Genomic DNA, 24,295 nt, shown 5'->3' with positions numbered 1-24,295 from the left:
CATACTTTCAGGAACTGTGACGCCATTGTATCTGGCCTTGTTGCCACCAAATGTGGTCGGCTCCAAAGGTGAATTTGTTAGTGAGAAGACGGCTCAGCATCATAGTTTGGTGCATATACAGAAAAATGCTGCTGAAGGGAGACTACTAATGTATAAAATAGTACTTTTGTATGCCTTCATATAGATGTGCTGTATATTTTGTTTCCCTCTAACTTTTCAATCTATCATACTATATACTAGAATGTATTTAATTTTGCCATGAAAGGGACAACATATTCAGGTTGAACTGGGCTTTAATCTGGAATATTCCATTTCAAATCCATTATATGACAGCTATGATGGCCACAATTCTAAATCTGCAGTTATCAGGGATGTATAATACTGGAGATAAGCATAAGCAGGGTTCATTGTTTTCAGAATACAGTCAAGCCTGCCTGAAAGGTCACACTTCAGAAAAACCTGCCTGACAGGTCCCACTTCAGAAAAACCTGTCCTATAGGCCATGACTTTAAACAACCACCTGTCTGATTAGACACTTTTTCTCTAGACCTCTTAAATCTAATCATAGTAGTAATTTACCTCAGCAAGACACCACCTGTATAAGGACATTTTATTACCTCCCTCAGGTGGTTGCTTAACATAAGTTTGACTGTTTATTTGTGGTCTTAATTCATGTTATACAGATTAATGTCTACTATTCTCATTGTAATCCTATCGAACAATAAAACCTTTAACTATCACAAGACTGAAAAATCTGCTATTTGGAACAAAACTTAAAAATTATTATTATATAAGCTACTTAAGAACTATGACTGCTATACAACTCTGATATACTATATTAAAATAACCGTCATAATAAACGATTTATTTGGGTTTGTCTTTTTACTCTTGAAATTCTATTTGGTAGTTTTTATAATTAACATAGATGTGTAAATACTGCAGGTCTCTTGGATCTGAATTGAGTTTGGATAGAAAACCAATGACTCTAACAAGATTCCTTTACTAGTTCCTAATTAAACTCAACCTTTAAACAATCACAGGATGTGCAAAACAGGTCACTGTGACATTTTCTTCAAGGGTGTGCATTGTGACATTTTCTTGAAGGGTGTGCAGATTGTTTATCAATATTAGTGCACTTATAAATTTTCCTTTGTACCAACAAATAATATCAGAAAAATAAATCTAAATGAAAAATGTGGAAACATATTTTATAAAAATTTGGTAAGTCATTGTGACCTAGTTTTGCTAAGTGAGATATGCTTTGAGTTAACTGAACATGCAACCAACCATTGTAGTTAATATGCAGTTTGAAAAAAAAACTTCTTGTTTTTGCCAAAAACAATACCAATGACAAAATGATGCTGTAAATTATACAGTCCTACCACAAAGTGATTGTGAGGTCAACTGTGAAGTTCAAGAGTCTAAATAAAGAATGCTTCATGTTATAACCTGATCTGTTTGCCTCATTCCTTAACTTTACTAGAATATGATATATGCAGATAGTATAATAAAACATGATATATAAAAATGGTACAATAAAATGTGATATATACAGATGGTACAATCAAACATGATATATAAAAATGGTACAATAAAATGTGATATATACAGATAGCAGAATAAAATGTGATTTATACAGATGGTATGATATAACATGAATCTTGAATATAAAAGTCTATAAATAGCTTCATACCTGAATACATGTATGCAAAATTAACTCTATCATATAACCCATTAAACTTGCCATGATTTTGTGGATGACTGGTACAAATTTATGGTAATTTGCTTGTAAGGCAAGAATTTTTGTAATTATTTGCAGTGGACAAATTGTTGATCACCTCAAAACCATTTGTTTCAATAAGAACAAAGACATTTTTATAACATCTAAATTTATTTAGTATGGCACAGTATTAGTAACCTATTTGTCACATTTATATTTCATTTGTTACATTTATATTTTATTTGTTACATTTATATTTCATTTGTTACATTTATATTTTATTTGTTACATTTATATTTCATTTGTTATATTTATATTTTATTTGTTATATTTATATTTTAAAACTTTGTGCAATGATAGCCTTAGTATGACCTCATACTTTGGTAAAAATGTTTCCTTTGCAATATGAAGGAAAGCTCTAATTTGAACTTTGATTGCCCCATCTACAGATCAGGTCATACTCTGAGTCTTTTAGTAAATTAAAAGATTTTGGAAATTATAGTGAAAAGAGTTTTACCACCAAATTGGAGACCTGTTCAGTCAAATTTTTAAAGAAAAATAAAACAAAACTTAATAATTCTGATGGTAAAAGAAAGTAGGATAGAAAGAAAAACAAAATAAGTTTTGAAGATAAAATTGGTGAAAAAATGAATGCTTAAGGAAGGATAAGAATAGATAACAGACAAGAATGAAATAAACATTAACAAAACAATAGTAAAGAAAAAAAGATCATCAAAGGTGTTAGGTTTTTGGAAAACAATGTTTGGGAAGAAAGCTGAATGCATTGTACTGACTCTGTTTAAACATCTTGTTTGTTTAATATACATATTCAGGAAAGGTCATATTACTGGTTCACTGGACATAATAAATGAGAAATGTTGGAGCAAGTTCATTGGAAGAAAGTGTCCTTCACTTGTGTGACAAGGTCAACTCCAAAGTGTGTCTTGACAAGGGTGTGGATAATTCCAACCATCCCAAGAGCTGTCAGGGCTTTGATGCAACGTGCACCACCAAAAAATCCAGGGACCCTTTAATAAAAATAAAATAATAATAATAATAATAATAACAAAAACATTAATAATAATAATAATAATAATAATAATAATAATAATAACACCAATAATAATAATAATAATAATACAATAAGGGTGTTCCAAATACACTCTATGGGAGCTGCCATTAATACTCTGAATGCACCATAAAATGGTATACAGTATAATGTCTGACATTTTTCTTACTGATAAATGTCAACTTTAAAATGGCTTTGCTTATTAAAATATTCCAGGTGACAACGTTAATTATTTCTTTAAAAAAATTATTTAAAATTTGTTAAATTACTTTTTTAAATTTCCTTTTGATGGATACAATGAAAGAATAACGGCAAGGTAGACACACTGTGGATCCAGGACTGTTTAAATTCACCAGAATTTACCTTTATCATGCCAAGGAAAGTCTACTTTTATTTCCTTAAACGGGGATCACTTTGGGAGTTTTGTATTTGAGGATGCTAATGATGGTTGCACTGTTGCTCATGGAGATTTACTGGCGACGTGATCTGCATTTTAAAGTGGAAAATAATTGACCTCTCCCTCCACGTACCTATTAGAAGCATCCTGCATGTATCCCATAAAATATTTCTCTCTGTAGTAAATATATAAAACCCCTAGACTTGCAGCAATGCCTGAAAATTTACATAAAAAGCTAGAATTAGAATATAGACACATAATATCTCACAATCGGCAATAACTTTTTGTATAACTAAATTTCAATGACACTTTGAATATTGTCACCATGAAGCAGATTTAAGAAATATCCAGTAGAAGATGCTGGAAGATCCCCGTCTCTTTTCCGTTACAGAGACTGAGATTTGTAAGTTTAAGAGTCTAAGTTAGCAAACAACTGATGATGATAATGAGGAAGGTTATTATATTATTATTATTTTTATTATTATAAAAGATTTCAGACGAGGTTTGTTAAGGACGATTATCTCAAACTTTAAAAAAATAGGTTCCCTTCTGAAGAAGTAACATCACTGTCTGTTTTGATATTTTGACGATTTCGTAGTTGCAACGGAAATCTGTTACTAATTTCCCTTATGGTTATATATTTCAGAAAAGAAAACCACTGAAGGTGATTCGCTTTTCCATTGCGATTTACGGAAATGATTATATTAACACACCATTTCTGCAACTTTAACTGCATGAAAAGGAAGGAATAAAATAATGAACATATACATTTAAAATGTATATCAACTAGCTATGACATTTGACTACGATGTTTGAAAGAGAGTTGTTGTTGTTGTAGGGTTTAACGCCATTTTTCAGCACACGATAGGCTATACATGGCGGCCAGTATTAATGGTGGAGGAAGAACCTGGGAAAACCCCGGAAAGAACCACCGACCCACGAGAAGCTACTGGCAAGCTTTCTCACATACCCACATTGGCTGAATCCGAGACTCGAACCCACGCAGACAGAGGTGAGATGGCAGTGATCCGTAACGGACAGCGCTTTAGAGCACTCGGCCACTCGGGCCCCCTTGAAAGAGAGAAGGAGACAGATTGTGTTACTTAATAGAGAAGACAGTATGTATGGGAAGCAATCTAAATGTTGAGGTTGGGTATGATTTTTTTTCTCATACAATACATTTAGTGAACAATTTTTGAGTAAGGCAGTTTTAACATAGGGTACAATACTGTATACATTGTACAGTGAGGTATTATGTGTTTTGTATGATACTGTATATATCTTGCAATGGGGTATTATGTGTTGGATACAATGATGTATGCATCTTACAATGGGGTATTATGTGTTGGGTACAATACTGTATGCGTCTTACATTTAGGTATTATCAACATCTGTCTTAGGAAACTGGGTAAAAAATCGAAACAAAACAATTTGCAGTTTTATCACCCTTCCCAAAACCTTTCACCAGTCGTAAAAACCAAATGCTCTAAAAGCAGTTATAATACAAATGTAGGCATCTTTACCACAATTGTGTGCATTTTTTTGTGGGGTGAGGGTTGTTACCTTGATGAAAAAATATGCCACACATCCACATGCTTGGTAGAAAAACTGGAGCCCATTCAATGGTATTTTGGCTAGAAAAGAATATTTGGAAATTCTGTGCATTTAGCAAAACGTATTAATTCATCAGACATTCATAATTACTATCTGATAAGCATTCATCCACCCAGATTTCAAAACAGATCTCACTTTGCATTCCTATCGTCCACCTAGATCTCAGAACACATGTACCTTTACATTCCTACTGTCAACCTAGATCTCAGAACATATGTACCTTTACATTCCTATTATCAATCTAGATCTCAGAACATATGTACCTTTACATTCCTATTGTCAATCTAGACCTCAGAACATATGTACCTTTACATTCCTATTGTCAACCTAGATCTCAGAACATATGTACCTTTACATTCCTACTGTCAACCTAGACCTCAGAACATATGTACCTTTACATTCCTATTATCAACCTAGATCTCAGAACATATGTACCTTTACATTCCTATTATCAATCTAGATCTCAGAACATACCTTTACATTCCTATTATCAATCTAGATCTCAGAACATATGTACCTTTACATTCCTATTATCAATCTAGATCTCAGAACATATGTACCTTTACATTCCTATTATCAATCTAGATCTCAGAACATATGTACCTTTACATTCCTACTGTCAACCTAGACCTCAGAACATATGTACCTTTACATTCCTATTATCAATCTAGATCTCAGAACATATGTACCTTTACATTCCTATTATCAATCTAGATCTCAGAACATATGTACCTTTACATTCCTATTGTCAACCTAGATCTCAGAACATATGTACCTTTACATTCCTACTGTCAACCTAGACCTCAGAACATATGTACCTTTACATTCCTATTATCAACCTAGATCTCAGAACATATGTACCTTTACATTCCTATTATCAATCTAGATCTCAGAACATATGTACCTTTACATTCCTACTGTCAACCTAGACCTCAGAACATATGTACCTTTACATTCCTATTATCAATCTAGATCTCAGAACATATGTACCTTTACATTCCTATTATCAATCTAGATCTCAGAACATATGTACCTTTACATTCCTATTGTCAACCTAGATCTCAGAACATATGTACCTTTACATTCCTACTGTCAACCTAGACCTCAGAACATATGTACCTTTATATTCCTACTGTCAACCTAGATCTCAGAACATATGTACCTTTACATTCCTATTATCAACCTAGATCTCAGAACATATGTACCTTTACATTCCTATTATCAACCTAGATCTCAGAACATATGTACCTTTACATTCCTATTGTCAACCTAGATCTCAGAACATATGTACCTTTACATTCCTATTGTCAACCTAGACCTCAGAACATATGTACCTTTACATTCCTATTGTCAACCTAGATCTCAGAACATATGTACCTTTACATTCCTACTGTCAACCTAGACCTCAGAACATATGTACCTTTACATTCCTACTGTCAACCTAGACCTCAGAACATATGTACCTTTACATTCCTACTGTCAACCTAGACCTCAGAACATATGTACCTTTACATTCCTATTATCAACCTAGACCTCAGAACATATGTACCTTTACATTCCTACTGTCAACCTAGACCTCAGAACATATGTACCTTTACATTCCTATTGTCAACCTAGACCTCAGAACATATGTACCTTTACATTCCTATTATCAACCTAGATCTCAGAACATATGTACCTTTACATTCCTATTATCAGTCTAGATCTCAGAACATATGTACCTTTACATTCCTATTGTCAACCTAGATCTCAGAACATATGTACCTTTACATTCCTACTGTCAACCTAGACCTCAGAACATATGTACCTTTACATTCCTACTGTCAACCTAGACCTCAGAACATATGTACCTTTACATTCCTACTGTCAACCTAGACCTCAGAACATATGTACCTTTACATTCCTACTGTCAACCTAGACCTCAGAACATATGTACCTTTACATTCCTATTATCAATCTAGATCTCAGAACATATGTACCTTTACATTCCTATTGTCAACCTAGATCTCAGAACATATGTACCTTACATTCCTATTATCAATCTAGATCTCAGAACATATGTACCTTTACATTCCTATTGTCAACCTAGACCTCAGAACATATGTACCTTTACATTCCTATTGTCAACCTAGATCTCAGAACATATGTACCTTTACATTCCTATTATCAATCTAGATCTCAGAACATATGTACCTTTACATTCCTATTGTCAACCTACATCTCAGAACATATGTACCTTTACATTCCTACTGTCAACCTACATCTCAGAACATATGTACCTTTACATTCCTACTGTCAACCTAGACCTCAGAACATATGTACCTTTACATTCCTATTATCAATCTAGATCTCAGAACATATGTACCTTTACATTCCTATTATCAATCTAGATCTCAGAACATATGTACCTTTACATTCCTATTGTCAACCTAGACCTCAGAACATATGTACCTTTACATTCATATTGTCAACCTAGACCTCAGAACATATGTACCTTTACATTCCTATTATCAACCTAGACCTCAAAATAAGATCTCCCTTTACATTCCTATTATTAACCTAGATCTCAAAATAAGATCTCCCTTTACATTCCTATTGTCAACCTAGATCTCAAAATAAGATCTCCCTTTACATTCCTATTGTCAACCTAGATCTCAAAAAAAGATCTCCCTTTATATTTCAATCCTCCACATAGATCTCATAATAGATCTCCCTTAACATTTCAATCCTCCACATACATCTCATAATAGATCTCCCTTTACATTTCAATCGTCCATCTAGATCTCATAATAGATCTCCCTTTACATTTCAATCGTCCATCTTGATCTCATAATAGATCTCCCTTTACATTTCAATCGTCCATCTAGATGTCAGAAAATATTATCCTTTACATTCCTATCGCTAAATATTTTGCCTCGTCATGGTGTCATTTAAAGTAAACAGCTGTAATGATCGCACAAGTCATCTGTATAATAAAACAGAATGAAATAATTGATTTTTCGACGAAGGAACAAAGTCAAAGTATCGATGATAATGGTGTCGTAATGACAGTAAAAAGTCAGTAGATGACAAGAAAGGTACAGAAAATATAGATCTATGAAAAACAGTGGTATTTAGGTATTTATAAAGAGAACATGCATATAATGATTCTTAATAATTATATTTTGTTTCTTTTGTTGTTATTTTCTTTTTGGCACTTACGTTGTATTATACATATAGGTACTCGGCAGTAAAGACGATATTACTGACGGGAAGTATAGTTCAAATCTTAGAAAAGCAATTTACATTGCATTACTTTAATCATACTGACTTATGAGATCAATGTTCAAAAAAAAAAAAACGTAAACCTATCGGAAATTTGCATATTGGTATGTTACTGGCTATGTGTGACAGAAGGCGGGCATTTATATAGGAACTTTCAATACCAAAATGTTTTGTTTTTTTAAATCTCTCAATACAGACTAGCTTGCAACTTACTGGAATAATATGTCATGTCCAGAAAGTCTAATAAACATGATCAAGCTTGCAAAAGTCATTAAATAGCACAGAATCAAATCATCTGTATATAGGCCAGATTAATCCATGGAGCAATAAGGTTATAACACCAGGCCCTCTTTTAGGCACTTTTGTATGCCTTACATTTAATCCATTTTGCAATAAGGTTATAACACCACGCTCTCTTTTAGGCCCTTTTGTATGCCCTACATTGCACATTGATGTTACAGATAAGCGACCTTCCCTCCAGTTAGTTTTAGGCCACTACTAATCTTAATCCAGTCGTGATCTGAATATGTATTTAAAATAACTTCAGGGCCTAATTCATACGAGCAATTTCAGCAATAAACCGTGCTAACAAGGTTTTAACCAAAACAAAAATTCGAGAACCAAAAATCGAGAAACTAAATAAAAGGTTCAAAATATAATCCAAATAACAATTCTAGAACCAAAAATCGAGAAACTAAATAAAATGTTCAAAATATAACTATCCAAATAACAATTTAATCAGATCATGTACAATTGGAACAAAAACATGCCAGCAAAATTTTATTCATCATTGCAAATGCAAACTTCTTAAAGTATGAAATGTTTTATAAAGTTGTCAGCATGTAAATAGAAACATACTGGCATCTCGAAAGGTTTCTGCATTTAGACAGGTTGGAATAATAAAAAGAAACCCCACAATGACAAGAGACTCAAGTTGACATAAGATCTCTCACTTTCCAGGTATTTATTTAAAACCACAATACAAGATACGGTTTTGTTTTTGATGACTTACGGAACAAGAACGCTTTGAAGGTTATCGTGTCAAGACAGGTAGAGCAAAGCGCCTGCCCTAAGGACACACTACAGCAGCCGATCCGGGCTCATCATGTTGGTTGGAGTACAATCCAACTCTTCTAGTCGCGAGTCCAACACCTTAAGCACTGAGCTACCGCAGATCCTCCAAATGCCAGGCCATCAGGCCATGCAATCTGGGTTAGAATGATTCTTGCTGACATGTAAAGAATTTTCTTTTTTTTTAAATAAGAGCTGCCGTATCTAATATAATATTAGCATTATCAGTACAACTTGAAAGAAGTTTGCCAGGTTGATTTCATTCAAAGTTCGTCAAATTCTGGTTGTTTTAGAAGTCTTTTAAAAGGCTGTCCAGTTTAGTAACCGCGGTCATATCTTGTATTGTTTATTAAACTTTCAAACTTGTTCATTCATTCTTTAATTTTCAGTCTTTTATCAATTGTAGCTACATTTAATGACGAGTTGGCATAATTTGTTTAAATATGCAGGGCCTTTATGGCACACTTCTATCTGTTAAACTGTGGTAATAATCAGTTCAGCGATTTCTAACAATAAATCGTTTAAATGTTTTCTTTTTTTGTAAAAGCAACTTCTAAAAAAAAACTTTAAACACCTACTTCTCAAAACCTGCTAAACATGTCTCATTTAAATGTTTTTTCTTTCTATATTTCAGTAGCATATGGCATATTGATGGTTAATCGGAACTATTTATCGAATTTTCAAAAGTCTTCATGAAAGAAATGATCGTCAAATTCAGATAAATTCTGTTTTGCCGTTTATGAAAAGTTGTTGTTTTAATATTGGTTTAACAACTACTTGTATGCAAGAATGTTTTCTAGCAAAATGAATGACGAGTGTCTGTTCACCATTTTACGCGGAGTAGTTTTAAGGATTTTCTATTTTTAAGAATAACTTGCATATTTTATTTGAATAAAATTGAAAGGCCATCATGAAAGGATGTTTACTATTTTTGGTTTGTCAATTCCGTTCAGCCGATCTTTTTCTTTTTACGCGAAGTCGTTTTAAGGTTTGTCTATTTGTTTAGTAACGGCAACCAAGGGGATCAGCGTTGTTTCTAAGAAATTCAAAAGGTATCTATGCCAGAACGTTTGTGGTCAGGGTTTGATATCGTATCTGACTGAAGATGCTCGATGATACCCTGACGCGGATTTATTTTTTAATTGCTGGAAAATATTACTATAGATATTTTGTCTAATTGCCCACCTCTACCCATTGTAAAACTATTAGGCTGGCATGCTGGGTTGATCATGGGGGAAATACAATGCAAGTATTATACAACCATCCATATTTTTTCTAGGGAACTGAATATGGGATGCTAGCAGCTAATTGGTCAAAAGTAATTTAAGATAACCACCTTACGTCAAAACGTTTGGAATAGAAAAACGGGAAAATATTGGATGCTTTTTAAAACTCTTCACGTGAATTGTCGTATGTTGGCAACTAACATTCGTGACTCCTACGAATCATATCTAGAATGTTTGCCGATTTCTTACATTATCTGGCGTTCACACCACCTGGAAAATTTATAAAAATAAGGATTGACCGGTAAGTTGCAAACAGATTGGCCCGAACAGATTGCAGTTTTTATTTTGTTCAGGAATTTCCAGTGAACAAAAAGTGTGATTTTTCTGTAAATTACACAACTGAAATATATCTGCATCAAATTTTTGTCTCGCAGAAATAGCCATGATGGTCTGAATGGGCACCAACTTCACCACTCTGAACCATAGCCGCTAAATATGCACTATACTATCTGGTGATTTACTCTTCTACGCCGACCAACTCTGAGGTTAGGTCTGTATTTTAAGAGCAACAAATTAGTTCCAAACTCGCCACACAATTACCTTGTTAAATTTCATGAGTTACTAAAGTGACTCTAATATATCTGTTGGAAGTAATGTTAAACGAATCACATTTCTTTCCAAAAAGTGTATGTGTGTGTTTTGGATTTTTAATGTAGCTTTAACAAATTTTTCAGCCATATCGCTACGATGTCTGCAGTGTGGCAGTTTATAGTAATGTCTAGCTCTTTGCCATCATGCCGCAGACATGTAGTATCATGTCCCACCCAGCCTCATGATCCTGACACCAGGCCGACCAGTCCTAACACTAGCCTCTTAGCGCTGATCACCTAGCGAGGCAGCTGTTAACACCATTTTTTAAGTCTTTGGTTTTGTTTGTTTGTTTGTTTTGTTGTGGGGTTTAACGCCATTTTTCAGCACAAGATAGGCTATACATGGCGGCCAGTATTTGGTATGACTCGGCCGGGATTCGAACCAGCGACCTCCCGCATCCTAGGCGGACGCTCTAATCACTAGGCCACCGGAGCTGTCTCTTTTTAAAAAAAAGTGCGTTAATATGTACTTTTGCTTATCGGAACAGTTCTGTTATCAAATATTCATTCTCCGAAGTGCGTAACACGTTACAAAACTCTTAAATTTCGGAGGTAAGAAAAATGATGTAAGAAACGATGGTTCTCGTTTCCACTCAAGACCTGCTACTAGACAAGAGCGTCTTTGTTGAATATCAGTCAATATTTTTCTCTTCTTAGTTGAGCCAATGCTGTTTTAACATAATCTAAGAAGAATGCACTCGGTGTGGATTTGCCGATGAATTCAACTTCATCTTTGTAAAAACAATACCCGAGTGCATTTATATCTGGTTGTACAGTCTGTGAACGAGTGTTCTTCTTGGACCACAGGGTCCACAGCCGCCTATGGGCGTTGTTTGATTACAGCAATCTACGTTAGTAACTGTTCAATGGCTCTTGCTGTCCTGACAATCGGACCAGGATCTCTTTTGTAATGGTAGTTTCAGAGGCATGTTTTTTTGGTGGTGTTATGCGGTTTTGAGCGTGGGATTCATCAGTTACAAATATTTGTTCAATACCCGTTGTGAGATCTTCCCGGCCTGTCATGTCATGAACATAGTTCAGACGCGTTCGCGGATACCTCTAAAGCCGGTAAAAAGTTTCACTTAGTCCTGGGCAGCTTTGTGGCATCGACCAGCATACTTGGCTATTATATCACTCGCAGTAGTCATTGTATACATCAAATGGTTGTTAAATTGCATTATTCAGACAAGTGTGATATCAAAACATCTTACAGTTGTTCCGGATTAATTCAGGCACATGTACGTATCGTTGTCTTAAATAGATAATGTCTGTGTTTTTGTGTCGACCTCGGGGGAAATGTTCTCGCGTAGATGTCATGGTTTTCAAACATTATATAATCAAACATAAGAAGATAGCTCGAGTGTGAGGCAAAGTCGTCAACAGCAGGGGCTTCGTCGATTGTAGAAAGGAAATAAATGATGGATGATGATGACCTTTTGGACGACTGAAGCGCTTCCGTAAAATCCTGGACAGCGTCATAATATGGTTCAACAATAGTTCATTATCCCGGATCCAGCCGAAGCAATGATTAACGCGCGAACCGATCTGTCACTGTGCTAGGGTGGTCTGAGCTTTGATTGCGTACAGAAGTCACTAACTGTGAAAGCGTCGTCGATGTTTCTTTTTCGTGATGGCATATTAAACGTCCGGTGATCTGTGAAACAGTCATGCCTTCTTATTGTGTGCGATGTCGCACAAAGAACATAATACAAATCCAAATCGCGTTCAAACACGTATTGATTGCTGTAACATGTGTTCGATATGGAGCACAGAAGTATGCATTTGTGGGCCTCGGGAAACGCAAACATTGATTTTGCAAAAACATGGTGACAGTGATGTGGCTGCTGCGTTAGCAAAGCTACCCTGGACACACTGGAGCAAATGTCGTGGTGAAAAAAACATCTCTGCTTCCTCCGGAACCTTTATACAATTGTTTCAGGATTGGGAAAGGTTAGATATACGACTTGATTCTAACAACCGATCGGGACCCTGAGCGGCCGAATGGTCTAAAGCGCTCACTGTTACGGATCACTGCCATCTCACCTCTGTCTGCGTGGGTTCGAATCTCAGGTTCGGCCAATGTGGGTATGTGAGAAAGCTTGCCAGTAGCTTCTAGTCAGGTGGTGGTTCTTTCCGGGTTTTTTCCGGGTTCTTCCTCCACCATTAACACTGACCGCCATGTAAAGCCTATCGTGTGCTGAAAAATGGCGTTAAACCCTGCAACAAGAACAACAACAACAACAACCTACAACCAATCAATGCCGAGTGAAACACCTATAAAGCCTGCCAACACGACTTCGCGTACAAAACATCAGGTGATATCCGTGCATGTCAATTTGCTGATGTTGATCTCATCCATCATTTAAACTCGATCATTCATGTACTCAGAGAAAGAATCGCAAGATGGATAATCAAAGGCGGTAAGAAGGCTAGGATCAACCGCTTAGCTTTAATATAAAAATACATGGATGCGAAACTAGCCGCGATCCGTTACTGTCCACTAGGTCACTGAAAATGCGAAGCTGTCGCTAAAATGTTAGCAAGCGTGATTAGCCAAACAATAACTGTGGAAATTTTATCTTTCCGCACCAAGGACGATTTCAAGATTCATCAGGCTGATCTTCTGCTTCTGCGGACAAATACGTGTTAATCGTTCTATATTTTGCCGTACATACGAGTACGGGCACCACACTACTGTTAACTGAGAATAAAACTTGGTGGAAATTCCTTGAGAGCGGGAACGATTTGCAATTCCTCTCGCACAACTGCTCAGCTAGGTGGACTTTGTCTTGCCAGATGACAACATATCGGCTGTCTTGAAGTATCAAGCCTGTAAGAGAATGTAAATGCACTGATGGATCATACCTGGTCAGTAACACTACCTTGCCAACCTTCTAACTCCCCCGGTGCATACAGATAATGAGTGAAATCATTTTCGAGTTGAGTCTAACGGTGGTGGCTGTAAGATCATTCTGTAAGAAACGGTGACAGTCTGTCGAATTGAATCAACATGTTTTAACCTAATCGTGAATGGTTTTTCATTATTCAGCACTTCTGTGACTGATGGAAGTCGTATCATCCACTTTGGGTTCGAGACCTCATTTTAACAATTCATGCGGAGCCATTGACGTCAAAAACATCAGCGAATGTTGTAGACGTGCTTAAATATATTTACATACGTTCACCGCTAACATGCCCACAACTGTTCAAAGTTGATCCAGTATAGAATTTCTCGGAGCCGCTGCTGCATTTTTAACAAACATGATGTGCGTGTGTTTATGTTGGACAGGTTAATATGCATCGCGATCAGGTCATTGTGGAACGAATAAACGCACACTTGTGGAACGAGTATTCAAACACGCAGGAATTGTTAATATGGTCTCGAACCCATGCGCATTTATAAATTTGATCCCGCTCCTAATTTTCTGCGCCGGCAATGACTTGCGACTCATTGTTGTATAAAACCTGCGTCGAGCTCGAGTTGTTACTGAACATTGATCTGCATCTGTTTGTTGAACGTGATATTCGCTGCGTGATTTCCATGGCGAGCTATAGCTATGCTACAGCCGACAATCCGCTTGTGTACGGACATGGCTCCACTGTTCCAAACAGTTTCGCATGTATCTTAACACCAATCATTTTTATATATGGCCGATGATGCCGATCATGCCTTTATGTGGATTTCAGTGGATTAATTCCCCAAATACAGACGTGAAAAAATGCATACGCGTGTATAATGAAAACAGTGATATCGGGTACTTTTATCAAGTCGACCTGGGGTATCCTGACGAGTTTTTCCATAACGATAATCTGCTAGAATCGTGGATGAGTTGAAGAAGACTTCTTTAAACTCGTACACAATGCTTGCGTTTGGTTAAAACAATGGAGAACTCCACAAACGTATCTGCACTGACCCTGTGAGCACGACAAGACAAACTTCGTAGGCTTAATGCTGACTCATTATTTGAATCCTTGAATTTCACGGATGTGTATTTATTTCCGCACGCTGTAAAAAGACCGAAACTGAATCTGACAAACCCCTTCCATGTCGGTTCGTCTGTTTTGGACTAACACAAACTGATCATGTACGAGTTTTGTTGCGAAAATATTAAACCACGGTACAGCAGCAACATTAACACGTTATGCACACGGATATGGGCGAGTCATTACTTGTGAAAGAGTCTGACAGTAGCCAATATCGAAAAGATTGTTCAGTGTTAGTAAAACCAATTAGAAGGTTTTTGGCAAGTTCAAAGGTGAGTGTGACGGTAAGCCTATCGAATATCACGTTTAACGTATTTCTATAATTACTGTAAATTTTATTCATTACTGTAAGTTATAGTGATTATTTACAACTGGATTTGGTGTACTTGCATAAGTTCTATTTTAACGTATTAAGAACGTAAACTTGCATTGATCTATAAAGAGATGATTATGTACGTATTTATAGTTACTAATAATAAACGAATAGTAAATATGTTGACGAGTTTGGGGCTTTTTCCCATTGGACATGTCGGTCAGGTTGTATCTTAGATAAATTAAGTTAATTCTCATTGGATGGGTTAACTCATATGAGTTCTTTGCAATTTGTCACGTAATAACTACAGTCATAACATGTGTTTTATCTTTTCGCCAGTATATAAATACCTTCGTTAGGCAATTTGTTCAGTTTGTTCTTGTTGTAACATCAAGTCTGCAGACGTATTTTATGTTGTGTTTAAATACTGAGAGGATTATTCAGTGGAAATAGAAAGTGCTCATTGGATTATAATGTATTTTGGAACTATTGTGAATTATTAAAAGGGGTTTTTGGACAATTTCATATTGGCACGTCAGGATTGTTGGCGGACCAGTATTTTTTCTTTTAAATATACGGAACTTTTCATACATTGGGATTTTGATAGAACTTTTCCAAGATTAGTTTGGATTCAATTCACAATACTGCAATTTCTTCTTGAATTTTAATTTTATAGCATTGATAATTAAATTGTTAAGTTTTACAAAACTTATTGGGTTTGCTTCTTTGTTTTAATTAGTTTATGACCGTAGAGTCTTCACAATGTGGACTGCGCCAAAAATGTAACCAGTTGCAGTAGAAACTGGTTGAACCGTAGGATGCAGCAGGAACATTAACATGATGAAAGGAATTCCACATGTAATAGAGTAAATGATCTAAAAGCACGATATTACTTTGAATGTTTGTGCGGACCAGATATTGCTTGCATTTACGCAGTCGTTGGCGGAGATACATTCGCTAGATAACGACGCATGGAATGCCAAGATGGGTGGCAAGTGAATTTCAGCAAACTTGTTCAAGTCGCTCATGTACTCATACGGGTAAATTCCTCTGTTCGTGAGTAAAGTAAACGTTCCATCGTTGTGATAATTGAATCGACAAGTGATTGTAAAACGATCATTACCATTCGCTGCAAGGTTGCTCACGAGTTTGTCTAGCTTAGATTTTATAAACTGCCGAGCATCAATAAACTGCAGGTGACCCAGCCGAAAAGTCATATATTTTGCCATGTTGCTAGAGATTATGTCATTCGATGCTGCAACGATTCCTTGCATAATGAGGTGACGTAATATCCACACAGGGTATCATGCACAACAGGGATTCGTGTTTTGTTTTGATAAATTAGAAACTTTAGATTTCATGCGCTATGTACGGCTCCTCTGTACGCGCAACTGATGTGACATCGATCACATGCCTTGGCTTTAGTCCCTTGGGGACCATCACATATCCAGTAATGAGCGGACACGGAAAACTCAAGAATGTAATAGTTGGTCATAATCACGTCTGCGGGCTAGGACAACTATTGTAGGGTTCATTTCGATGTAAACTAGGGCGATTTAAGAAACACTTCAGCCGAGTGCTGGCCACGATAAAACATGGGTGGTTCGATCATTATATCACATCCGACTACAGAGTAACAAAATCTGCATGGGACTTACGTAGCAGCTTATGTTTCACTTGACTCAAAATCGTTGCCACATTCGGTCCATATATGTATGTTCAAACATTGGAGGTCTGCGTAGATATACGGCAACTTCATTTTTCGTTGTACCGCTGTAAATTTCGTATTATTCGAGCATGATTGTACGCTGGTGTTTTCCCCCGATTCCACTGCAATTTTCTCATTTATTGTCTCGTTGTCTTTGCTGATCAGAATCTCGAGACAACCGCTACTGATCCACGGGCTTGTGGCTTTTACCACATCATCATTGTCAGTGTTAAATAATATAATCAATTTTTTTTTGTTGGAAATAAAAACTTGGAACATGATCACATTTCTTGCACACCTGTACAATATTATACAAAAACTTTTTGCGCCTTTAAGCTTGGCCATGTTTACGTCATTGTTCATTCAGCAGAATCACTAACTCGATTAAGCTATCAAGATGATCCATTTACGAGTATGTATTTGAAAAATCGTACATCATTCACGCCTCTGTGACAAATCTATTTCGTGCATTTAAACGAAATAATCATTTAATCTTTTCTGTAACGTTACAAACATTCCAGTGTTTGGGTAATGTGACTCTCGCATTAGATAATAAATATAACCCTTTCACTACTATACTAGAGCATACTCTGTGAACTTTTCGCCATTATATACTGCAGTAATTGTTGATATCAACGAAACAGTCTGAGCTCGGGTTGTGCTTGCAAATCAGTTACTCTTTGAGATTATAAGCATTCTGCTTATTATAATTTGTGACACATTAATTTCTTACAGTCAACAGACTTGAGTAGTCAGTGTCGATTAGGTTTCAATTTGCAAGCGCCCCACGAAATCCCAAGCGTACCAAACAACAGACTAGAAGGTTCGGGTGTTGCTTCAAATCAAATTCCGTCTTCGTGCCTCGTAATTATAATTGACAGCAACCGTATGTCGTCAAATGACTTTCATTTTCATGTACGACCAACATAAATAAGCTCGACGTTTCCTCATTTATTTAATAAAAGTATTATTTTCCGAGAATGTAATTCGAACCTGCAATGTCTTGATCAGGAGCATAACAGTAGCTATCTAGTCCACCAAGAAATCTTAACGAATAACTGAACAGAACTAATACAAGAAGTTAACACCGCTGGTGAAGAACATGCGTGCGCCTCGCTGCTATATTAGTCAATATGAGAAACTATGCCACTTTGAATTACTATTCCACATTAATACATGGTCCTATGTAACGATAAGCATACACAGTCCTGGAATATTAAGTGTATGTCGCTAATACTGGTCTCTAATATTCTAATTCCATCGACAATAATTTGAGTAGTTTTTCACACTGGCAGTAGTCAGTTTGACAGGCTCTTGAATGAAGTTCAATTCTGCTTTGAAAATAATAGGCACGGCAGAATACTCAATTTGTTGGTCAAGTAAAGAAATAGTTCATCGTGAGGCATAAGTCGGCTTTTGTCTTGATTTAATACATTTTTATACAAAAGCCGTTACATCTTTACTGAACCGCTCCGGTGGCCTAGTGGTTAGAGCGTCCGCCTCGGATGCGCGAGGTCGTGGGTTCGATCCCCGGCCGAGTCATACCAAAGACTTCCAAAAACGATACTAACAGCTGCTTCGCTTGGCGCTCAGCATTAAGAGGTTATTGTTAGGACTGGTTGGCCTGGTGTCAGGATAATGTGACTGGGTGGGGCATGATGCCTCAGTGCTAGACATCACTATAAACTGCCACATTGCAGACATCGTAGCTATATGACTGAAAAATTGTTAAAGCTACGTTAAAAATCCAAATCACATCACATCACAACACATCTTTACTGACATATTGCAGAGCTACACTTGTGAATCCATATGAATCGGTTTGCTGGCAGTCTTTCAGTGCCTAGCCACGTACGTGGTGTCAAATTCCTTAAGGACTCTACTCAAGTGCACAGGTTGTGTTTAATACAAAAATTCCAGTAATAGTGGTCGGTTTGTTTACCATGCGGGCGTAATTACAGATCATGATCGTGTACGTGAACGATGGTGTACGTGGACGTAGACGTGGATGTGATTGTGTATGTACTTGTGTATTAATCACATTATACTCGTGTCTGTACCTGTCACACCGACGGAATTTATGTCGTTGTTGTTGTTGTAGGGTTTAACGCCATTTTCCAGCACAAGATAGGCTATACACGGCGGCCGGTATAACTGGTGGAGGAAGAACCCTGGAAAACCCCGGGAAGAACCACCGACCCACGAGAAGCTACTGGCAGGCTTTCTCACGTACCCACGTTAGCCGAGCCTGAGACTCGAACTCACGCAGACATAGGTGAGATGGCAGTGATCCGTAACGGGAATTTATGTCACAGTCGCAGATATGTGTATAGTAGTGTGATATTAACGGTTTGTTTGGTTACTGATCTAGGCTTAAGTCCTTTACCTGATATGGCTATCATCACGCATGAACGTTCATGGTAACATTGTTTTGGCTAGTTACCGTGTAGGCCCGCATACACACGCGTGTAACGTGAGGACAAAGCCGCGGGTGGGGTGGGTGGGGTAGAAATTAAAACCTGTTATTATGATAATACTCTGTTCATCCTAAAGTTTGATTATTCAGTTTTTCTCCTAAAACTTAAAAAATTTTACAGTAAAATTTTAAATGAGGCTTGCCCTTTCTCTTACTTCTTGGTGTTCTATAATGTAACCAATCTGAGTGCAGTTCCTTGCTCGCCCCCCCCCCATGTCAACGACTTCACCCCTCCCTTTTCTGACTTAAGATCCTGCTTGGTGACTATCCTTGCCTTTTTCCCCTTTACGTCTCGATCTCGACTGCTCTAAGAGCTGTCATCGAGGGCACGGTCTGTTATCACTGACGCTACTAACATAGACGTTTGAGACCGATTTTAAATTGTTAGTGACTCTTGCCCATAAGGAGAGTTCTAGATTACACAATTTATTGTTGTCCCCCCCCCCCCCCCCTTTTGTGAAGTTCTAGATTACTCAGTTTATTGTTGTCCCCTTTGGGGAAGTTCTAGATTACACAGTTTATTGTTGTCCCCTTTTGGGGTTTAGGGTGCTTTATAAGTGTGCATATATGTTACTGTTACATACCTTTTTTGTGTCTGAAGACGGGTTTTAACTCAATCAAGCTGCTTCCATATTTAATTAACTCTCTTTTTTTAAAACAGAGTAATATGTATGGTGTGTACGTGCATTTTAAATGGGATGCGTTTTCTGGAACTCCCATATTGTCCTTTTATCCCTCTTGACGCCTCTTAGCATAGCTCTGAAATATCTTCGTTATATATATATATATATATATATATATATATATATATATATATATATGACTCACGCAGAGAGAGAGAGAGAGAGAGAATTACCAAATCGTTGACTGATTATTTATTCTCTTTTTTGGAGTGGTGTCTGTGGATGGAGATGCCATTGGATATATTAAGTTTTATGTGCTTTTCTGGGTCATTACACCATGTAATTGACCCAAATAACTTCCAGTGAGCACATCAGAAACGATACGCTGTAATTAATTATACCTGACTGACAGGATGACCTAGATTAGAGAATTTTAAATACAAATAGGTAACAATATTTAATTAATTGTTACTTACAGAAGCAATAATTTTAGTTTCTTAAACTTCAATAAACAATGAAACAGTTGAAAGCACTTCAAAACAGTTTTGACACAACCCATATCAATGTACATGTGAGTTAATACACCTGTGTCTTCACGCCAGTGTTCATCTATTCAAACCACAGTGGTTAATGCTGTTACGGGTGAGTAAGTTAACTTTATGTGTACATGTTTGTTGGATCATTTGGACAGTGTCAATTGTCGGTGAAGTTTTGAAAACTATAAAATACAAAGTCAGATTGCCTGTTCTAGTGGCAACTGATTTACTATTTACCGGTTTGTAAGTTGTACTCGGTTAAAATAAGTAGAAAATATCAAACGTATCATAAGTAGTTTTTAGCATATATTGCCCTCCGTTACTGACAGTTAAAAGGCATACGTCCTGTCAGTGCCAAGCTTCCACGTAAATATAAACCACAAGCTTAAGGATGGATTAAGCAGACTCACATTCAAACTTGGCAACTCACAAAAGCGTTTTCTTGCACCTCAAACACCATTTTACGGGATCGCTCCGTTGGTCAAAGCGGTTAAAGCGTCCGCCTCATAGGTCGTTGGTTCGAACCCGGGCCAAGTCATACGAAAGAATTATAAAATTGGTACTAGCAACCACCTTGCTTGTCGCTCAGTATTAAGTGGTTAGTGTTAGCATTTGTTTGGCCTTGTGTCAGGATAATGTGACTGGGTGAGACGGACATCATGTTACATAACTGCGTCATGATGCCCCAGTGCCATACATCACTATAAACTGCCACACTGCAGACACCGTAGCGATATGAAGGAAAAATTGTTAAAGCAACGTTAAAAATCCTAATCACATTTACACACACCATTTTATAGTATCATCTGAACCATTAAATGTACTTAATTAAAAATCTTGTTCTACAGATCTGTAAAAACAATAAATCTAAGTAAAAAAAATAAATCTGACACATCAAACAAAAAAGTGAATGGTCATTAACCAAAGTTAGAATGTGCAGTAATGCTCCACCACACCTAAGTTTTTCTCAGTTATTCACCCCCTCCCATCCTAGGTCTAGTCATCCTCACTTCTTGTCTGCCTCCAGTGCAAAGTTTAAAGATCTGTATGCACACCTAACAGCCACCTCTAATAAATGCAACCAAGTTAATGTTTCTATGTTAAACGGCTTAGAAGTTGTGCTAAACTGGACACAAATATACCCACCCAAGGATGGACAGGGTAGCTTTCTCCTCACGCACCATCACAGTCTTGCATTTTCTTCCAAACGCACACGGTATCCTACGGAAAGGCACTTAGACTCTACCTCCTAGGCATGATTTAGCCAAATAAAGTGTTTTTAAAAAGTGTCGTTAACAACAATTCATCAAAAAGTAAAGTTAATTGTTGTAAAACATAATTAATGAAAATATAAAATCATAGAGACTAATACATATTTCCAATAATGTTCTATCAATGATATTGTTCTACAGCAATCAAACGATAAAGTAGGATATGGATAAAAAGGATGGCGAGGAAGGAACCTATGTGTAGAAGGAATAAGATTAGAGAAGACGAAAACAGACTTAAAGCACCCTTACTGTGCCCTAAAGGTCCTGATGAATTCCGGGGGGCCGTTGGTCTCAGGTACGTCAACCTTGTGCTTTACCCTCATGCGCCAAACACGCCCTGCCATTATTGCTGCCATGAGAATTTAAAAATGTTTAAATACATGCAAAACTCTACCGTGTTACACATACACACTCGTGCACTGATTGGATTGTCTGTGTAACATGTATATAGCGTGGGTGCAACAAAGTTAGCAACAGGTCCGCGGACACTGTAGGACAACTAGTGCAAAATTCTGGATTCCCACCACAGGCACTTGATTCTGGGGTAAACTAATGTGTACACTCACTATAGTGAGTGTACACATAGTTTACCCCAGAATCAAGTGCCCGTGATTCCCACAAGAGTCAGGGGGTCCACTGCCGTCACAATTTGAAATTCATGGGGCCTACTGGATAATTTTTTGCTAGGGCCCACAAATCATGTATGCAGCACTGGTTAGCAGTTACAGAAGAACTCCTCCAAAACAAAATTTGTGGGCAAACCATTTTAAGCGTTTCTAGGGCATAATTTTAACCATCAAACTGTAAAGAAAACATACACACCGCCACACATTCACATCTGGTGAATATGGACAACACACATAAAACGAAAACAGTCGTGTATATGAGAGAGAGAGAGAGAGAGAGAGAGAGAGAGTGAGTATGCAAGATTTAAGGTATAACAGCTAACTAGTGTAACATCAACTCACCAATTTGAAGAGAATGCGCAATTGTTGTGGCCCCAAGAAGGGCTATATCTTCCAACTCTATAGCCATTTTTGGGGGCTATTTTGCAACCCTTGGAAAGTTGTCAGTTTGTATCTTTGAAATAAATCAAATTTTAAGCAAATGTTTTAACAGCTGTGTAGTTGCCGTCATATACGTGAAAAGAACTACTGACGCATGTACTTATTTATCATTATCCATCTGGTCCAGGCCACTTCAAAATATTGGGGGAGACAGGACCAGTACCTGCTATATGTACTAAAATTACACAATTTCAAAGTGTACTCTTGTAATATCATTTGCCACGACTGTACACGTGTATTGAGATATATGGCATGCAATTCTAATTGGAAAATTATGTGATCATAGCAGCGATTTGTGTCACCATAATTGCGTGTTACGTTATGGTCTAAAAAGTGTAACCCGTACCCGTACCCGTACCAAGAATCCCCGTATCCAAAACACTTTATCATAGATAAATCTGATAGTTATTCATAAAATAATATATATTGTTAGAATTACCGTTAGATTTGTAAAATATAAGAAAAAATATTTGTATTTAAATTTTCCTTTTCGTATTTTACCTGGAAAAACGTGGTTCCTGTGGACTAAAATGTGTAACCCAAGGAAGACAGATTTAGTACTAATGTCCCTGATAAGGATACGGTGTTTCATTGTATGATAAAAACCAAATGGGATAAAGTTTACATTTTTGGTATTGGAAGAACATTTCACGTTCTTTTGTTTCGTAAATAAATAAGGGAATTTACACATCAACAAAAGTAATCATGCATGTATTATATATGACCCCTTGTAATGTTGAGGTTTGACTACTGAATTGCTCATATACTGCAAAAATGGCGAAGCCAGTATAATATCCCGCCGACAAATTAAGTTCTTTTGAGCTTGGGTTTGTATGTGTTTCTTGGGTAAACACTAATTTAGTACTGCTGCTCCGGATCAGTGTGTGTGTGTGTGTGTCGGAATTTTAACGTAGGTTTAAAAAAAAAATTAGACATCGCTACGATGTTTTCTCTGTAACAGTTTATAATGATGACTAGCACTGGGACATCATGCCGCAAACATTTACCATCGTGTCCTACCTAGTCACATTATCCTGACGCCAGGCCGACCAATCCTGACACTAACCTCTTAATGCTGAGCGCCAAGGGAGACAGCTGCTTGGCAGTGGCGTCGCTAGGGGGGTGCGGGGGGTGCGGACCGCACCGGGTGACACCATCTCAGAGGGGTGACACCAAAATGAAAAGCTGCAAATTTTACAGAGCACACACTGCTCTGTCTAGTCGGATTTCATAAGCGGATAACCGATCATAGTTAAATACATGACTTGCAGGCACAGCAGTGGCGTCGCTAGGGGGATGGGGGAGG

General features: G+C 37.0%; 1 protein-coding gene across 1 annotated transcript; it reads right to left on the bottom strand.

Moving 5' to 3' along the window:
• Window positions 1–275: 275 nt before the first annotated feature.
• Window positions 276–23,108, bottom strand: LOC149796759 (microsomal glutathione S-transferase 2-like). The gene is made up of 5 exons (XM_089961415.1): window positions 22,891–23,108; window positions 22,172–22,271; window positions 4,750–4,820; window positions 3,320–3,401; window positions 276–2,748 (listed from the first exon to the last, which is right to left on the bottom strand). The coding sequence occupies exons 1-5, from the start codon at window positions 22,955–22,957 to the stop codon at window positions 2,610–2,612; spliced, it is 459 nt and encodes a 152-aa protein (XP_089817541.1). The 5' UTR covers window positions 22,958–23,108; the 3' UTR covers window positions 276–2,609.
• Between the last annotated feature and the right edge of the window lie 1,187 nt (window positions 23,109–24,295).

Source organism: Sinohyriopsis cumingii, chromosome 6, assembly GCF_028554795.1.
Source record: "Sinohyriopsis cumingii isolate HCF-2022 chromosome 6, ASM2855479v2, whole genome shotgun sequence".
Classification (NCBI taxonomy): Eukaryota; Metazoa; Mollusca; class Bivalvia; order Unionida; family Unionidae; genus Sinohyriopsis; species Sinohyriopsis cumingii.
The sequence above is the reverse complement of the archived record's forward strand: the minus strand, read 5'-3'. Positions and strand labels throughout refer to the sequence as shown.